This window comes from Myodes glareolus, chromosome 20 (genome assembly GCF_982192425.1).
Source record: "Myodes glareolus chromosome 20, mMyoGla1.1, whole genome shotgun sequence".
In the NCBI taxonomy this organism is placed as follows: Eukaryota; Metazoa; Chordata; class Mammalia; order Rodentia; family Cricetidae; genus Myodes; species Myodes glareolus.
The window spans coordinates 49335915-49353978 of record NC_142045.1 but is presented as its reverse complement, the minus strand read 5'-3'; the positions used below and the strand labels follow the sequence as shown (position 1 = coordinate 49353978).

The following is an 18064-nucleotide window of genomic DNA, read 5'->3' as shown; positions in this document are numbered from 1 at the left end:
TCCTGTTTCTGAATTAAAAGTGATCGTCAGTAGAAACAGATTTACTAACACTACTGCTTTTTCAGTAGTAACTGAGTAGTGGGTCTAAGACAATCACTCTTGTAATGAGTATTTTTCCCGAGGTTTAAAGAGATGCTCCTTTATCTACCTGAATGATAATGTATTTAAATCTAGCTTTATAATAGTAGTTCACACTCTCATCCAAAAAGTTCAAAGTGCTGGAAATGTAGTATTAGCTGGAAAAACTAATTTTTAAATATAGTATGCAATATCTACCTCCATTGTAAATTTAATATGTTCAGTTTTTTTCAAGATCAGAATAGAGACAGCAACTCAAGTTGTACTTTATGTATACATATATAGGGATAAATACATATGAACACACACATATATACATATACAATACTTTTCTTACCGAGGAAGTATAATGTTAATGATGCTGTCTTTCATTACAAATTAAATTCCCCCCCCCAAAAAAAAGGCCTTTAACAGGTAGGTGTGTGCTACCCTCGAAAAAAAAAAATGGGGGAATATGGTTGTTGTTTGCTTTTTGTTTTTAATTTTAAAAAGTAATTTTGTGATTTAGAGTAAATGAAAATTTCCTTATTGAGATATGCAGTGACTCTTTAGAAGTGTATTCCTGAAAGAATCTTACTTCATATATGTGTTACTTCATAAAACATCTAACACTATAGACATCAGTGTTCTAGTAAAAAAAAAAAATGATTATTTTATTTCCCTCTGCCTAATCACATGTGGCCTGCCTAAGGTTCTGCAGTTTCCTTCTCTATGAATAACATGGGGGTGGGGGGGGAGCTCCTTTTGTCCTTTTCTCAAACAGCTTCTGTAGTGCAAACTTTGGTCTGGTCTGCAGTACTTCCGATACTATTTTAGGCCTATATTGTTAATAAATGGAACCCCAGAAAAAGGAAGACTTAACTGTTAATGAGATTTTCATTTGTGTTCAAAATTTGTAGAAGAGATTAAAAAAAAATTATTTGCTGGGCTTTTTTCCTTTTGGAGTGCTTGAATTACTGCCATTACTAGCTGACCTAGAACTATTGCTTCCTGTCAAGGATTCTGGGAAGCTGAGCTGTACTACTTTAACCGAAGGTGGAGAAGGTGGAGAAGGTAGAGAAACAGAAGAAATTGTGTCCTCAAGCGACCTAAAACAAGAAAGGATTTACTGTAAACTTAATGCAAAATGCACTTTAAAAAGATCTTACTGGCAAAAAAATATCATAATTCTATAAGTAAAGAACAAGAAAAACCATTGGTGTTAATAAAATTTAAAAGTATGACCACTCTTTCAAAAGAAGAAATGAACATAGTTTAAGTAAATAGTTCAGTAATTGTTTCTGTGAGCAAGTTATTTTCAACCATAATCAGTTTCTTAGAATTGGAAGCAGTAGTTTATCAAATGGCAAAAAAGGAGGAGAAAGTGCTTGGAAAAGGCATCAAAATGTTAATCTTAAATTATTTAAGCTGAAAAGGAAAGGGATGTGTTGGCTGGAGAAATGGTGAGCTTGTTTGGAAGATAGCCATTCGGTTCTAAAATAATATGTTTTATAAAAAGTACAGAAAATTTACTATGTAATAGTAAATATATTGAGTGGCTTAAAATATTTATGTAGAAGCAGGTTTTTAAACTTAAAACACTGTCTTTGAGGATGCTTTTTTTTATTTTTCATGAAAGTTTCACAGACTAATAAAAACTAGTAAATAGTTGTCAACTGTAGGAGATTAGAAATCCTAAAATCAGCTAAAAGTCAACAAAGACTTAGTGTCCATGATTTATCCCACTAATTTCTGGGTTGCATTAAGCTAAGTAAGACAACCACAAATAAAAGCTGATTACATAAGATTTCACACGAGCAGCTCTGATTACAAAACTGCATCTAACTTGCCCTCCTTTTACAGTTTCAAAAGATTTAAATTTTCTCAGAATTTGCCCAAAATGTTAGCTATATCACCTCAATTTTCACCCACCCTCGTTCCCCTAAAATAGCTTACTAGTTGCGATGAGTATGCCTGCAATGTTGACAGCTGCAGGAGTCTTGCTAGACTGTGCTTGTATAGTGAGGTTGCTGAAGGTGAGGAGAGTGGGTAGCATGCTGGTCAGCAGCAGCCCTGATTGTTGAGGCCCTGCTTTAGTAACCTTGCCCTTACCTGAGTGACCGCAGTGAAGACTGTGAAGAGGATCTGGAGCTCGGGCCTTTAACTGTGGGTAATTCTAACCCATTCTGGAAGAATATTATATTGTAATAATAAAATATCATTAGTCCTGCAACATTGTAGAAGAAAACTAATTAGATACACAGACATATTATGCTCTATTACCTGCTCAAAGTATGTTTGAAGGATGATGTGGATTTCAGCATTTTCCATGACATTGACTAACATTTGGTCAATGTCCTTGTGAAACTGTTTAATCTCGCGTAGTTGAATGTCTAGTTCTTCTAGTGTTTCATCATTTGTTCCTTTCAAAATGCGGATTTCTCTTCTGAGTCTTCCACACTGTTAATAATAACAGTCAGATATTAAACCTAAATTCCACAAAGTTCAGGAAAGGGGGATGAGCACATTTGGTACACGACAGAAGTGAACTAGGGACAGCTCTAAGAAATCACCTGCTTAGTCACACGCTCTAATTTCGGCTGCTGCTCCTCAATCTCTTTGCGCAATTGAAGGGAATAAGTTTGTTTCTCTGATAATTTCTCTTTGATATTATTTGCTAAGTGTTCTATGACTTCAAAAGTGTTTTCCATGCTCTGTAGAAAACAAAATATCAACATATTCATGATCAGAATAAAAAAAAGACTTAATTGTCAATTGCCAGATGTGTCCCTCAATTTTAATTATTTTATTTGCACACACACACACACACACATATATATATATATACATACATACTATGTTTAGTGTATTAATGGATAAGAAGTCTAATGATGCTGTGGGTTAGTTTTGAATATAATTCCACTTGGAACTTTTTATAGAATTGGAAAAAATAGAAACAGTTACTTGAAATTATCTAGAGATGCGCACTGTGTGTCATCTGTTCCCTTAGTTAGGGCCTACTTACCAAAGCACGTTCTTCAGTCTTTGAGAGGTTTGCTCTAGTATCTACTGTCACTAGATTTTCTGTTTTAAACTTTGTTTTTAAAATCTTAATGTGCTCTTTAAGTAATTCAGTAAGGTCACTTAGTAATGGTTAGTGAATAAGTCATAATTGTCTAGATGTGGTTTATAACTAATAAAGTTATTGGCACCCAGCAATAGGATTTTAACTGATTTACTTAATGTTTCCTTCACTTGTTTTTCTTTAAGTGAGGTTTATGTTTCTTATGGTCTGCTTCCCTGAAGATGCTTTTCATACAAGATTGAGTAGTAATAATGGTAGTTGTCCTATATTTAGGACTAATTACAAAAAAAAAAACTACAGAATTCACCTGGAAGTCTTCTTGAAGTTCTCTGATTTGTCTTTGTTTGTGTCTGTATTTCTCATCTGCAGTCCTTTTTTGTTCTTCTAGTTGAATTTTTATTACATACTCCTCACCTATAAGAGAATTTTAATTTCCAGTATAATATGTAGAAAGCCACTTTAACAAAATAAACCACTTATGAAAGGTTAAATGCCTTAGATCCATGTGAAAAACAGTATAGATATGTAGTAGACATTTCTTAGCATATAGCAGCAATATTTTTCAGATTCAAAATGAATTCCTAAAGAAGGTATGTCATATACCAATAAAACTAATGATGTAAATCACACCTAATACTGATTAAAAGCAATCAGGAAAGTGCATTATTGATTTTTTTTAGGCTCAATCATGGCACATTTTTATTCTCTGTGACTAGTGTTCCTCCTCTCCATTCGTTTAACTGCAGTCTCCATCATGTTGCTCGCAGTGACTGACACCTACTTGATGGAGTCACTTTTTTGAAAGATTGCTTATAGTTGTTGTTGCAGCTGTTGAGTACTTGCAGGGTGTTTTGCAGAGCATAGATTTCTTTTTCAGCTTTGTTGATCTTAGCATCCAAGCTGTCACCTTCCCTCTGAAGTTCTTCCTTTTCTTGAGCAGCCTATAAAATACAGAACAGTGCTAACATTATTTATCACAGGGGATATTGCATTGAAACATATCAGTTAATTCACAGCAGTCTACTTACCTTAGGACCTGCATTTACTTACCAGGCATTTACTTGTCCTCAGTTTCAAACACAAGACCAAATCCTTAGTCATCAAAATACAGCACATATATGGGATACAAAACCATAGTGGAAATGTAGCCAGTGCTTATAGGAAACACCAGGAGGAAGGGTGAGAGATGTGGGTTGGGGATAGCTAAGCAGCTACCAGATCTCTAGGAAGATAAATGGGGTGACTCAAAGGACGTCTTGAAATTAAGTAAATCAGAAGAATATTTTGGTTTGACAGAGCTTTGGGAACTGGATTCTTATTTGATTCAGATAAGGGTAAAAGGTAACCAGCATATAACCAGGAAAACAGTGTGTGTATATTTTCTAATGTATTTTGTTACAATTTAAAAGGTAACTTTGGAGCTTGAGGGATGACTCAGCAGTTAAGAGCACTTGCTACTCTTCCAGAGGACCCAGTTCTGGTTCCCAATACCCATATCATGCAGCTCACAACCACCTGTAATTCCAGTTCGAAGAGATCTGACATCTCTAGCCTTGGGTACATGCACTCAATATGTAAACACACACATACACATAAAGACTTTTTTTTAATTTTGAAGATAACTGCACAATTGATAGTAGTGCTTATAATAAATGTAGCTAGGAAACAGGCCTGTAAATGCTTTAAAAACTCAAATTTCCTACACAGTGAGCTTTTACAAAGGTAACTTCTCTGTAATGGGCTCCATCAAAATTCTCTACAATTCCCAAGAACTCTGAGGTTGACAGAATAGTATCAGTATGTATTTAAGGCTTGGTATTAAGCCCCCTTTTTAGTCAGAGTCTTCCTCAGATGCTAATATGCATATTTTAAATCAAGTTGAGAAAGCTGTTCTCATTCTTAACTTTTTTTCATTATTATTTATGTGTATGTGTCTATGTCTGCATATATGCATGCTCTTGAGATGAGGAGTATCCCTAGAACTGGAGTTACTAGCAGTTGTAAGCTGCTTGGTGTGGGAATAAACTCTGGTCCTCTGCAAGAACAGTGATCTTAACCACTGAACCATTTCTCCAGCCCCATACTTTATATTTTGATTGGCATTTTTAACTATGTTTCAGAATATGAGTTCCACATACTTTTGTAACATATACTGCTTGTCAGCTGTGGCAAACACTTGGCATAAAGAAGTAAACCCACGTTTTTTGCTCGGTATCAGAGGTGTTATCCTTCATTTGGTTGTTTCTGGCCTGTATTAAAGCAGGACAGTATGTGTGTATGGTTAAACCCTAGCTGCTCACTCTGTGCTAGCCAGGAAGCAAAGGACAATATAAACCTTACCAAGGAATGCCTCCAGTGACCTGCTTCCTCTGCCTAGGCCCTACCACCTCCCAGATATTCCTCTAAATTAAATAGCAATGACTTAATCCACTGATGAGGTTATTATTCTCAGGAGCCAGTAATTCCCAAAAAATCTACCAACTGGCAACTGAACCTTTAACATTTACATAACAAACCCTCAAAGATGATACATGAGATATGATTACCCCTGATTTAACCATGTACATGTATGGAAACATCAAACTATATGGCTATGGTTTGTGACACATAGCCAAAACAAAATGATAAAAATCAGATCTGCTGTTTCAGTTGAATAAAATAGTGTGATGGGAGAGCTGGATGAGTGAGACATTGTACATGACCGTTGAGTGACTTTAGTGAGTGCCCCTTCTCTAAGCGCAGTTCATTCATGGAATTAGTTTAATTTGTTCATCCTTTATTTATTCCTGACTTAATTCTAGGTGAACATTTAAATCCTAAAATGATTGTTACCTCTGTAAGTAAATCAGATATTTTTATATTTATAATGTACATTTTATTTGGGGTTGGAAAGTTGATATTTTGAAACAGATAACTTTAATATCACAGCTTTCCTAAAATACCTTTATTGGACAGTATCATTCAACTTTGATCAGAACAAGACTACTGACTTATAAAGACTGAGCATCTTAGATATGAAATATAAAGAATATTTTCCAGTTTTGCTTCTAAGTAGAAAGACATTAAGGTTGAAACATGGAAAACAACCTGGTATGCCACACACACAGGCCAAAGGCTGCTGCAGGACCAATACTAGGAGCTACTGTGACCATGAGAGATGTGCTGAGGTCCCAAAACCTAGTAACTTAGTGTGACCTCATTCAGAAGTCAGGCCTTTGCAGATGTCAAGATGATGTCACTGGTGGGATTGTAGTGGGCCTCATCCAACAGAACTGGCATCCTTGCAAAAACAGTAAACAGTACACCACTTTTCTCCACTTGTGCCGTGAATAGTTTCTGAGAAAACCTAGACTAAGTTTAATTACAGAGAAATACATTGCATATTTGAGGTGTGAAGCGTGAATTTATGTATGTGTGTATTTCATACAATCAAATGTACATCAGGTAAATGTTACCTTTATTACATAATAGGCCTGTGTTTTCTCCTCTTCTCCTTCAGGAGGCAGCATAACAACAGTAAGAATTTCATATCTGTTCTTAAGCTTATCAATTTTACTTAGCCGCTCATGAAACTCAGCACTAATATAGAAAGAAAAAAATTAAAATTAGTAAGAGTTTGTACTGAAGGGCTTTGGACTTGTATGATTGCTGTACTCTACTCAACCATGTTAAAGTGCTCCCTGTTTTAAGAGTTCTGTGTGAAGGTCTCCAAGTTTACTTGTCATAGCTCCATAGATGCTAGCAGAAGACATGAGGCTTGTAACATAGATGAAGAATGTTACCATTTTGACACAGAGGGAGATAGGAGCTTCCTGTCTATATGGCCTGCTCCCGCATCTCAGAAAGGCAAGAAGGGGCTCAACTAGATACTACACAAACAGGTTTTTGTTACTGCTCAGGAACCCTAAATATTTTCAAATGGAAAATAAGCCTAACTTTTGCTCTGCAGGGAATAATCACCTCGTAATTTGCTATTAAAACAGACAAGGTTAGTACCTCTCTTTCCAAGGCATTAAAATAAAATAAAACAATTCATGGTGTCAACGTTTGGTGTCAAATTTTTAAATGTTAGTTACTTCTGTTTGTTTCAGTAAGCTTTCAGGGGCTATTTTCAAGAGTTATAATAATACTAGTAAGGGTACTGTCTGCATGGCAGGGTGGAGATCGACTCGCTTCTTGCTGTGACCTAACATATTCATTCTTTTTGTAATCAACTTTCTCATCAGCTAAAGATCACAGACTGAGCAGAAGTTCATCTTCCAACTTTCTAAACAAGCTGGGTATGGTGGCAAACACCTTCAGTCCTGGTTCTTGGGAAGCTGATTCAGGACTGAGGCCAAGGCCAGCCTGAGCTATGTATCAATGCCCAGTCTCAAAATTAAACAAATAAAATATAATTTTTTTAAAAAAGAAAGGGAAGAAGCTGGGTGGTGGTAGTGCACGCCTTTAATCCCAGCACTCAGGAGACAGAGGTAGGCAGATCTCTCTGTGAGTTCAAGGCCAGCCTAGTCTACAAGTGCTAGTTCCAGGATAGGCTCCAAAAAAACTACAGAGAAACCTTGTCTCAAAAAACCAAAAAGAAAGGGGAAAAGCATGAAAGACAGAAAATATGATTGGGGGGGATCTTTTCGTGAGTTCATGAAAAGAAATGGAAGGTAACAAAAATAGATGTGTTCCTAGAGCATTACTGCAGCAGCAAGCGCTGCATTTTGCAAAAACAAATATATAATTTATAAAAACTGAATCAAGTAGAAATACAAAATAGATTTTTGAAACAGTAAGTAAACTGAATCCATGTTTGAATGTTCCCTATTAAAAGGTTCAGGCCCCCAGTGACTCCACCAATGAAGCCTTTTGAAAATTGTATAAAGAAAATAACTATTTGCATACTTGACCAGAATAAAGGTAAACACATCATTTTATGAAGGCATATACACACTCCAAAAACCAGGTAGCAGGAGCAAAGAGAACCAAAGGTCATTTGCGTGGAGGTTTAAAGTGCATAAAATACTATCAAAGTCCAGAGTGTACAAAGGATAAATTGATGTACTCTGGGTAACTTTGATAAGCTTGTGATTGTAATTACACTAACAGATCAAAGAAGTGATGTCAATAAATGCAGAAAATATTTAAAAGTTAATATATATTTCCATTTAAAAATCGAGGCAAAATTTGAGCAAAAAGTAAATTGGCTTTTTGAACATGGTAAAGGATATCTCAAAACAGGACTGAGGTATGTAGGTTAGCTTATCTAGCACACATGAAACCTTTGTTTCAATTATCAGCACCATAAAAAAATACATTTAGACTACAGAAGCTCTTAAACTATAAAATAAGGAAAATCTCCCTACGAGATCAGGCAAAAGACAAAGATATCTGTAATTACCATTATTTAGCCTTGAACTAGCAAGTACAGTAAAGAAAAAGGCTTTAAAGGCTGGAAGGAAAACTATTACTCAAAAATGGTATGAATGGAATGCCCAGAAAATTAATTTGTACTGATAAAATTACTTTAGTGAGATTATTGAATACTTAATACATAGAAATTAACTAAATAATATATATGCCAGTACCCAACCAAAAATGGCATGTTTTAAAAGGAAGTAAAAAATAACACATGGCCAGCAATATCTCATAAATGATAGGAAAATTGCTTCAGTAAGCTTAACTGTTAGAACTAGATAAGGGAAACGCTTTACTGGACCATTGTTAGAAAGTCTACAAAACTCAAGTCCAAGAACCAGGATAGATCAATTGACAAAGCGCTTGTCTTGCAAGTATGAGGATCCAACCTTGACCCCAGAACCCATGTAAAAAAAAGTGTCAAGTACAATAGCAGGAACCAGTGCTCCCAGCACCAAAGATGGTGACGAGCTTACTGGCCAACCAGCCCAGCCTAATTGGTGAGCTCGGAGCCAGTGCAAGACCCTGTCTCCTAGGATATTTCTGAAAATGACACCTAAGAATGTCATCTGGACTCCACATGCAGGAACATGCACCTGCATGTACATATACAGGAATACACAAGCATTTTTTAAAAAATCAGTCCAAGTAGATTACTCATTAGTAGGGATATGTCTCAAGGGTACAGGATTAGCCTAAAGAAAGTCACTTAGACCTCTGGCTCAGTATATCCTTTGTCTTACGCTGAAGTCAAAAACCTTTCAGATGAGTCAGACAAAGATGAGCATGAGGGTGGTGTCAGGTGTCGCTCTTGGCACCACCCTGACATGGTTTTACAACGTTCTTTACAGAGAAAAACCCCTGATAATTACCTCACAGTTTGCCGCTGCTGATCAACATATCTGATCTGGGAGGCGAGCATGGCTTTGTGCACCTTGATTTCTTCAGCTCTCTCTTCCATTGCTGTGCACAGCTGTTGTTTCCTTTTCTCCAGGGAAAGAACTTCCTCTGCTTTACTGTGCAGCATTTCTCGGGTGCGTTTAACCTCAAACTTTAAAAGATTGTCCTCGATCATCAAATCCTACCAACATAACAAAATTTTTATTTATTAATGTGATTGTTTCTATATAAAAAAGTATTTTTTTTCTTTTTTATTGAGGTAAAAGTCAAACTTCAAAACATGTTTCCCAATTAGACCACTGACTAGCAAGGAAAGAAAGAATGGAGAGCTGTGGCTGCTCCAAATCATTTTTATTAATTCAAATTTAAGTCCAAGCTTTACTAGACTATACAGTTATTCCTACAATCGAAATGTAATATTCTAGGAAACATGTAAATCCCACAAATAAACACTTTATACTCTAAAATACCTATCACAAACTATAATGTAGAATGGATCTGTTGTCTAAAATCATTCTTCCATGTGTAGAGTTTAGCATAGAAGTTGACAAATGGATCGACTCCCACTGAAACAACATAGAGCAAACAGTTCAGGGTGTAAAACAGGCTGCTTCTCAAGCACAGCTTTCAGGTTGCAAGAGATGAGATCACTGCATCTCACATGTCCAGAAAGATACTCCTGCTGAATGAGGCATGCCAATGCAAAGGATTAAATCACTGCAACTCAGTAGAAGGAGCAAACATTTGTCTGACTTAGCACAAGCTTCTAAACATAAACATTAAAGACTCTTGAAACTTAATATTAAATGATTCATGTCAAAAAACACCCTGAAAGCAAATGGGGAAAATATTGGCACTATTTAAGAGTTATTTCTACAAAATGAAATAATTTATAAAACAAATATAAATCCCTTAATGAAAGAAAATGAGCCAAGAATATAAACTGACTATTCAAAAAATATGGAATGTGATGCAATGTTTTAAATGTTTAAAACTTTAAATATCATTAAAATATTAGCAAGTAAAAAAGTACAAATTAAAACACTGAGATTCCATATTTGCCCATCAAGTTGGAAATAAGATCTAGCCACAGTTGCACATGGCTGGTGGATGATTATTAAAGGAACCATCTAGAGGACAATTTGAGTTTAAAATAGTTTCAAGTCTCTAACATATTCATTTTTATTTTAATTACACAGCTAGAAATTACTCCAACAACTAACTGATCAACTATACAACACAATGGATACAGCACTTACACTTATTATCAGAACATCAGAAACAGCCCCAGATCACAAGAAACTTAGGTTATACTGAGCTCATAAACTGTCCCTATAGGAAGTGCTGAAGAATTACTATTTAAAGAAAAGTTGATGTAGGAAGCATGTGTAATAAATTAAACATTTGTAATAAAACATAATGATGGCAATTTTTCTAAAAACAGGAAATAATACACATTAACACTTAATCCTGGATACGGGGGATGTCATGGCTCATTTTCCCCTTAATTACTTCCTTGTGTTACTGTCCCGCGGACAGTTGCTGTGACACCTGTGACTCATCCACTGTGCAGGCAGATTCAGCGCACCTGTTTAGTCGCTCTAGCTTTGTTCAGTTCCTTCTCCGATCTGTCAACGAAAAGGTGCAGTTCGTTTATTTTGTTCATGAGAGATTGCTTCTCGTCATTATTCTTGCTGTTTGACTTCTTAAGGAAGTAGAGATCGTTCTGTAAATAGAAGGGAAGGTATCTGTTTTAAACAGTCGAAAGAATTGCAGGCAGTAGTAGATATGCCTTGCACTGAGTCATGTTTCAACACAACAGCTGGAGAGTTCAACCTCCCCACATGTATTCACACAGGAACACTGTAAGTTCAATCACTTGGGATGTTTTGGGGTTAGCGCGAGAACAATAATTCTAAGAAGTATCATGTGTGGTTTCAAGTCAGCCTAGTTTTCAAGGTGCTGACCACTCAGGAGGAAATAGGACCCTGCTAATAGCTCATTACAGGGCACCAAGTGCAGGGTGGTAAAAACACTACCGGTCTGGAAAGCTCAGAACCCTCGGTTAACAGTATGACTCCAGCGGCATACACACAGTGGCACACAAGCCCACATACATACATCATAAATAAAACAATAAAATAAAACAGATGCATGTGTTAACATTTCAACCTGAGATTGTTTTCTTCCTCTGAAAGGTTGGGAGCTCCAGTAGAGTGGGACTTCACTCTAACACTCAGTCCCTCAGCCTGACCACTGCAGAGAAGAGCAAATACTCCGTGCTTTAGCCAGCCTTAACCTGGGGTCTCCTTACACTTCTGTGAGTCTGTGGGGAACAAAATGGCGTGTGCACCAGACAGCTTCATAGTGGCAAGAGCAGCTGGAGTGGTGAGGAACACGAAGGCCACTGGGGGCTCCCCACACAGCCCAGCTAAAAAAAAAAAAAAAAAAAAAAAAAAAAAAAAAAAAAAGCCCTCTCGTTTCTTCACACTCGTGTCCTCATGTTCCACTGTAAATGGTCAAAACCTGTGGAGAACACTCAGCAGGAACCGCTTCTGTTTTCCCCTTGTTAGCTAATGAAAAACCTATGTTCAAGAAAGATCAAATAGCAGGAGCCATGTAACCTTGGCATCTAAACGTGTGCCTGATCCCAAAGTCGATGCTGTTTTCCAGCAAACCTAGGTACCGACCTGAAAACTATGTTATCAAGCTACAAACTATAAACGCCCATCAAATGTTTCGTGTTAAAATTAAATGTCTTGCTTTCAAGTAACTCGAGGCAATTCTACTTATGACCACTAGAGGCCACTCATCACCAGCCTTTCCAACTTTGCCAGTACTCACCAGCAGACGCTCCATTCTCCCTCCTTGCCCTTTCCCACCATAAATCTTCAACAGAGGTTTACAGCAGACATAATCAAGTCCCTAAAGATGAACTGTCCTCCCTCCTAACTGTAGTTGTTTCAAACATAAGTTCATAGCTGCACGAGAGCAAATTAGTCATGGGGAAAAATGTTCCCTGGTAGCACTTTTTACTGGGGCGAAAAGTGGAGTGTCCCAGTATCCTAAACAGTTAAGAATGCTTTTAAGTCAAAGGGATCTGAGTTCAAATCCTTCCTCCCCATGCACTCACTGTGTAGCCCTGAACAAGTGTCTTTGCCTATAAGAAGGGTAATCATCTTTACAAGGCATTTACAAGGGTTAAGCGAAGCCATATGGCAGGGACGTGATGCAACACCTATACAGAGTGCAAGCTCGGGAGAGCGCCATGACATCTTGAGAGCTTAGGAATACAAGCATCTGTTATGTGTGGGTCGCTAAGGCATCACTGCCCGCAGCAGGAACATGGCGAGCACTCAGCAGGATGCGGAAACCACATTAGAAGGAGGGAAGGAGGAGTTAGTTACATGCAGCTTCTTGATCTGTGCCTCCAGAAGGGAAAGCGTGGATTTTTTCTCATCCAGTGTCTTCTTAAGCTCGACAATTTTTGCTTCAAGGGTTTGCTTTTCCTCTGAATTAATTTCTCCCTTTAGTCGTGACATTCTGCGTTCGACTTGCTGAATGTAAAAGTCCTGTTGAAAGATTTTTAAAAGAAGTTACTAAAAAAAAAAAAAGAAGTTAGTGGGTGAGTGTATACACGCAAGACCTCTGTGTAAGAGCAGAAGCAGCCTGTGCGCTCCTCGCTTTGCTCTGAGCACCATTCGCTAGTAAAGTCAACTTGGTCCTTCAGGAAATTAGGATGAAATCCTTTCTAGGCTAAGGGGAGCCACAGTCTGCAACACCTGACTGCTCAACAGTCGGAGTGCAGGACAGCAACACAGACACCACAGTTGTCAAAGGACACAAAAAACAAACGCCTGTCACAGTGACTGGGAAGCTCAGTGTATAATGAATTATATTTTTAATTTTATTTTAGCATCTACGATAGCATGATATTGCAAAACTAATAATTTTTTTCGATTAAGAAATTAAGATGTGAGTGGGAGGTATTAGGAAATAAACAGAACCATGAAGTAGGCAAAACTGAGGAGAAGTCTGCAGACTTCTTTTGTTCTACTCTGGCTCCCACTGCTCCAGACTCCTTTAAAGCATATGCCTTCCTTCCTCACTAGTGTCTGTCCCCTTGCCTGTTCCTTTTAGATTGGAAAAAAATAGCTTCTAAGGCTCTCGCGAGGCTCCGCTCTCCTAGCATGGCAGTCAGCTGTCATCATTGGCTATCCATCAAGGATATCTCGGAACACTTCATTTGCATGCGCACTGGGGTGACTCGACCACCACGGGCATGGCAAGTCCTCACAGCAGACACTCACGGAGAAGAGCACATACCTGACTGTACATGATTTCCTGCTGCTTCAGGGTTTCAAAGTCTAGCTTGCGTAAGCGGTGGTTCAGATGTTTTAGGGAGGATCGGGTGCCTTCGACCTCTGCGGCCAGGGATTTCTCCTTCATTGTCTCATTCTGTAGCTCCTGAACTTTCTTAAAGAGCACACCCTTCACGATATTCAGCTGAACCTCCACTTCCTGAGAAGAAGTTGTAAGAAGTATAACAGTTAATTAAATTAAATAACTTAAGCTTTGTATTTACATGAACATGAACAATTAGGAGCTCAGAAACAAACGAGACCCTCCCGTCCACACTTAGCCCTTGAAAACAGAAAGTCTTCCTCAGCTTCCTCCCCTCCCCCAAATCTCTTTTCTCCTGGGCTGGCACATGAGATTGTAATTTTCTACTCCTGTCTCATTGGACCCATCATCCTAACTCCATCCCTGGCCTCAGAACGAGATACCCCAAGAGTTCTCACTGAATACTCTTGAGAACGTGAAGGAGGAACTCATACTGTCCAACTGGAAACTTCTTAGGGCCACTGTCAGGGTGAAAACACAGCCATCCGCTCTCCAGTGGATGGGGACTAAGAGCAAATACTCCTGTGGTGTCAGCACACCCACAGCGGGCACTTTCAAGCTACTTGTGTACTTACACTACCATGGTTGTGTACTTACACTACCATGGAGATGGCATACAGAAGCAAACCAGCATACAGTGGGACAATGTAAGAGATGTCACTTTAACCTTGAGTACACGGCTAATCATAGAGTATAATTCACAAATGATGCATGTTATTTATTACTTATTTGAATATAGTGTGTTTAGCTATAAGTCTACTTACAAGTTGGGTTTTAATGGTTGCTGTATTTAGCAGTGAACTTATCAATATTCCTGAAACCTTAACTGCTGGCTCTTGAGAACTGGTAGGAACCAGCCCCCAGAAAACATCTGGCGCAGCCCTTCACGGAGGCTGTGAGCTCCTTGGCCTCCCTTTGTGCTGGCCTCTAGGAAAGAGAAGCAAGTCTCTGATCCGTCGCTTCTCTAAGAGGACCTACCGTGACCTCGAGGCTTCATGACCAACACATGCTAAGTTTCCCTTTGACCTGCCAAACCCAGACCAACTGCAGCTCACCACTTCCCGACGCTGAGAGAATTTTCACTCAGAGCCACATTTGTAGCTGATGAGCCCCAATGTGAAACAAAGCAATCACAGACCAGTGTGTACAAATCTTTATAAATCAAGAAATAACCGTAACGGATGCGGTATTTCTCATATAGTCACTTCTCCCTGAACTCAAGACGTTCTTAAGGATTGCTCTGCAGAATTTGAAAGTCTGGACTAAATGGTGACAAAGGCCATCGAGCTTTCCCCAAACAAATGGGCGAAAAGTTACTCAGTGGAGCAAGGGCAACTTATTGACAGCTCCTTTAAAGAGCACTGATTGCTAACTATCTTTCTGGGAGGGCCAGGCCTCGTGGGTCCTCCATTCATAATGAAATACTGACGTGCCCAATCTTGTGCGAGTCTTGTACGGATAACTGCAGCCACAGTAAGCTCAGTTCACCTGCTTTGTTAAATGTCACAACTGTTATTACGCTCTGTGATGAAAAGATCTATTTCACACACTTTCAGTCTTTCAGGGATTTCTTTTTGTCAGAAGCACTACTTGCCGTCCACATTTGCACCATAGAAAACCGTGTTCTTATGGCAAGGCAAAACACAAAGGCAAGATTCACACTCAAAACCACTGGGGCCAAATGCTTTGTTACTTGGGAATTCAGAACACAAAACACATTGGGGAACCAGGAGTCATCAAATATCAGTGAGGTTGTATTTTCTGAGCCTCATCGAGTGCTCAGATTGCACGGTCTTCATTTTCCCACCTCCTCTGCAAAATACGGAAAAATCGGAGGCGGGGCTGCCGTGTCACAAGCACTGACGCCATTTTCAGTATTCCAAAGAGAATATGGCAAGGCAACTTCTCCAGTTTCTTAAACGTTAACTTTACTCTCGCTAGCACGCCAGAGCCTGGCGGAAGAAGAGGCCAGTCTGATGAATGAAATGGTACATTTCACAAACCACTTGCCAAAAAACGCTGCCAGACTGGAAGAGTTTAAAACAACGATCAAATACTGGCAACGGACCAATGTATGGAGAGGGGAGAGTTAATCACAAACACATACAAGATGACAATGTGGCAGAGTAAGCTGTAAGACAGGGACACTTGTCAAGATCTGCACACTGACAGGCATAGGTAAGGGAACATGGCACAGTGGGCACTGGAAAGAAATGGGCTAAGATAAAAAAAATGACTACAGGGTATAGAGTGCGGCCCCTCAGAGTCGGGGCCCTTTAAGACTCCGCAGCCCTCTGATCCCACCAGTCTAATCACTTCACTCTTTTGGAAACTGCTGTGGTCCTGGGAATGCGCAAAGCAGCCTGACCTTTGCCCCCTTCTCCTCTTCCTTCAGCATGTCTTCCATGTTGGTGGCCTTCTCTTCCACAGAAATGGTCTTCTCGGTTATCGTCTTCAGCTTATGCTTCACAATCTCGTTGTGATGTTTCAGTTTCTGTAGCCTAAATAGGGTTTACAAGGAAATATAGAAAACATGCTTAAATGGGTATTTGACACACACACACACACACACACACACACACACACACACACAAATACTTGTTTCTTTTGCTGCAGACATTTTTATTGCCATCATGAATCTAGTAGACTATAAAAGTATTGCTCTGAGCCTCTGCTGGAAAAAAAAGAGAAAATCTGGAGTTTTATAAGGGAGCAACTGCACTGGGGTGGAGCTCAGTGGGCTGGGGTGGAGCCCAGTGGGCTGGGGTGGAGCCCAGTGGGCTGGGGTGGAGCTCAGTGGGCTGGGGTGGAGCTCAGTGTGATGGGGTGGAGCCCAGTGGGCTGGGGTGGAGCTCAGTGTGATGGGGTGGAACTCAGTGGGCTGGGGTGAATCCCAGTGGGCTGGGGTGGAGATCAGTGTGATGGGGTGGAGCTCAGTGAGAGAAGGTGAAGATCAGAGGTCAGGGTACCACAGAGAGATAAAGTGTTTCCCTACCACCTTCAAGGCCCTAAGTTTCATTCCTAGCACCCCCCAAAAAAGGAATGTAGCAGTTACAATCTTGCATGTATTTATAAAAATAATTGTAACCATTAATAATTTTCTAAAATAAACCATAAATATATTTAATATTTACATACATTATATTTATATGGGTTTTCTTACTTTGATGTTTCATCATGGATGTCCTTCTTTACTTTGGAAATGTTTTTCCTCAGAGCTTCTAAGTCGCTGGACGTTCTATTGAGAGTAGTTTTTAAAGTATCCAGCTATGAACCAGTAGACAGAAAAAATTACATATTTGTATTCGATAAGTTAATTTTACTTCAGAAATGCTATCCTCCATACTTCTAATTCTAAGTATATAGCACCCATTAAAATAGCAACGTTTTATGATTAACACATATCTCTGGATCTTCTTGCATCCCACATCAAATTTTAAATGACTTTTTCTTTCATAGCATGAGAAAATGATCAATATCCCCATTTATACGTTGAAAGTAGATGGAGAATCGTCTATTCACTAGACTTGCTTGGGGGGAACATGTCACATGACTCTGGACAACTTGGTGTGAATAGATAACCTGTCAGAACATCCAGACAGTGCAGCTGGAAGACCTCAAGATTCAACCCATCCTCCTCCTCGCTGTAACCATCGTCCAGTAACTCACACCTCACACCATCCTCCATGACACACACCTCACACCCATCCTCCATGACACACACCTCACGCCCATCCTCCATGACACACACCTCACACTCATCCTCCATGGCACACACCTCACGCCCATCCTCCATGACACACACCTCATGCTCATAATCCATGACACACACCTCGTGCTCATAATCCATGACACACACCTCACACTCATCCTCCATGACACACACCTCATGCTCATAATCCATGACACACACCTCACACTCATCCTCCATGACGCACACCTCACGCCCATCCTCCATGACACACACCTCACACTCATCCTCCATGGCACACACTTCACGCTCATCCTCCATGACACACACCTCACACTCATCCTCCATGGCACAAACTTCACGCTCATCCTCCATGACACACACCTCACACTCATCCTCCAGTAACACACACCTCACACTCATATTACTCCATGATACACACCTCACACTCATCCTCCATGACCCATTCTTCACACGCATCCTACAGTGACATTTCATACCATACTCCCAGTGACACACATTTG

The 18064-nt window shown here is 39.2% G+C and overlaps 1 protein-coding gene across 1 annotated transcript in view; it reads right to left on the bottom strand.

Annotated features, from left to right (window-relative positions):
- Positions 1–328: 328 nt before the first annotated feature.
- Positions 329–18064, bottom strand: part of Ccdc39 (coiled-coil domain 39 molecular ruler complex subunit) — a 31878-nt gene continuing 14142 nt past the window's right edge. The window contains exons 8-20 of the mRNA XM_087899560.1: positions 17013–17116; positions 16218–16350; positions 13772–13966; positions 12853–13017; positions 11034–11171; positions 9418–9626; positions 6598–6721; positions 3924–4083; positions 3450–3556; positions 2631–2771; positions 2341–2517; positions 2170–2243; positions 329–1166 (exon numbers count right to left, since the gene is read on the bottom strand). Of these exons, the coding sequence (XP_087755686.1) occupies positions 995–1166; positions 2170–2243; positions 2341–2517; positions 2631–2771; positions 3450–3556; positions 3924–4083; positions 6598–6721; positions 9418–9626; positions 11034–11171; positions 12853–13017; positions 13772–13966; positions 16218–16350; positions 17013–17116 (1899 nt within the window). The 3' untranslated portion in view covers positions 329–994. The remainder of the gene's footprint in view (positions 1167–2169; positions 2244–2340; positions 2518–2630; positions 2772–3449; positions 3557–3923; positions 4084–6597; positions 6722–9417; positions 9627–11033; positions 11172–12852; positions 13018–13771; positions 13967–16217; positions 16351–17012; positions 17117–18064) is intronic.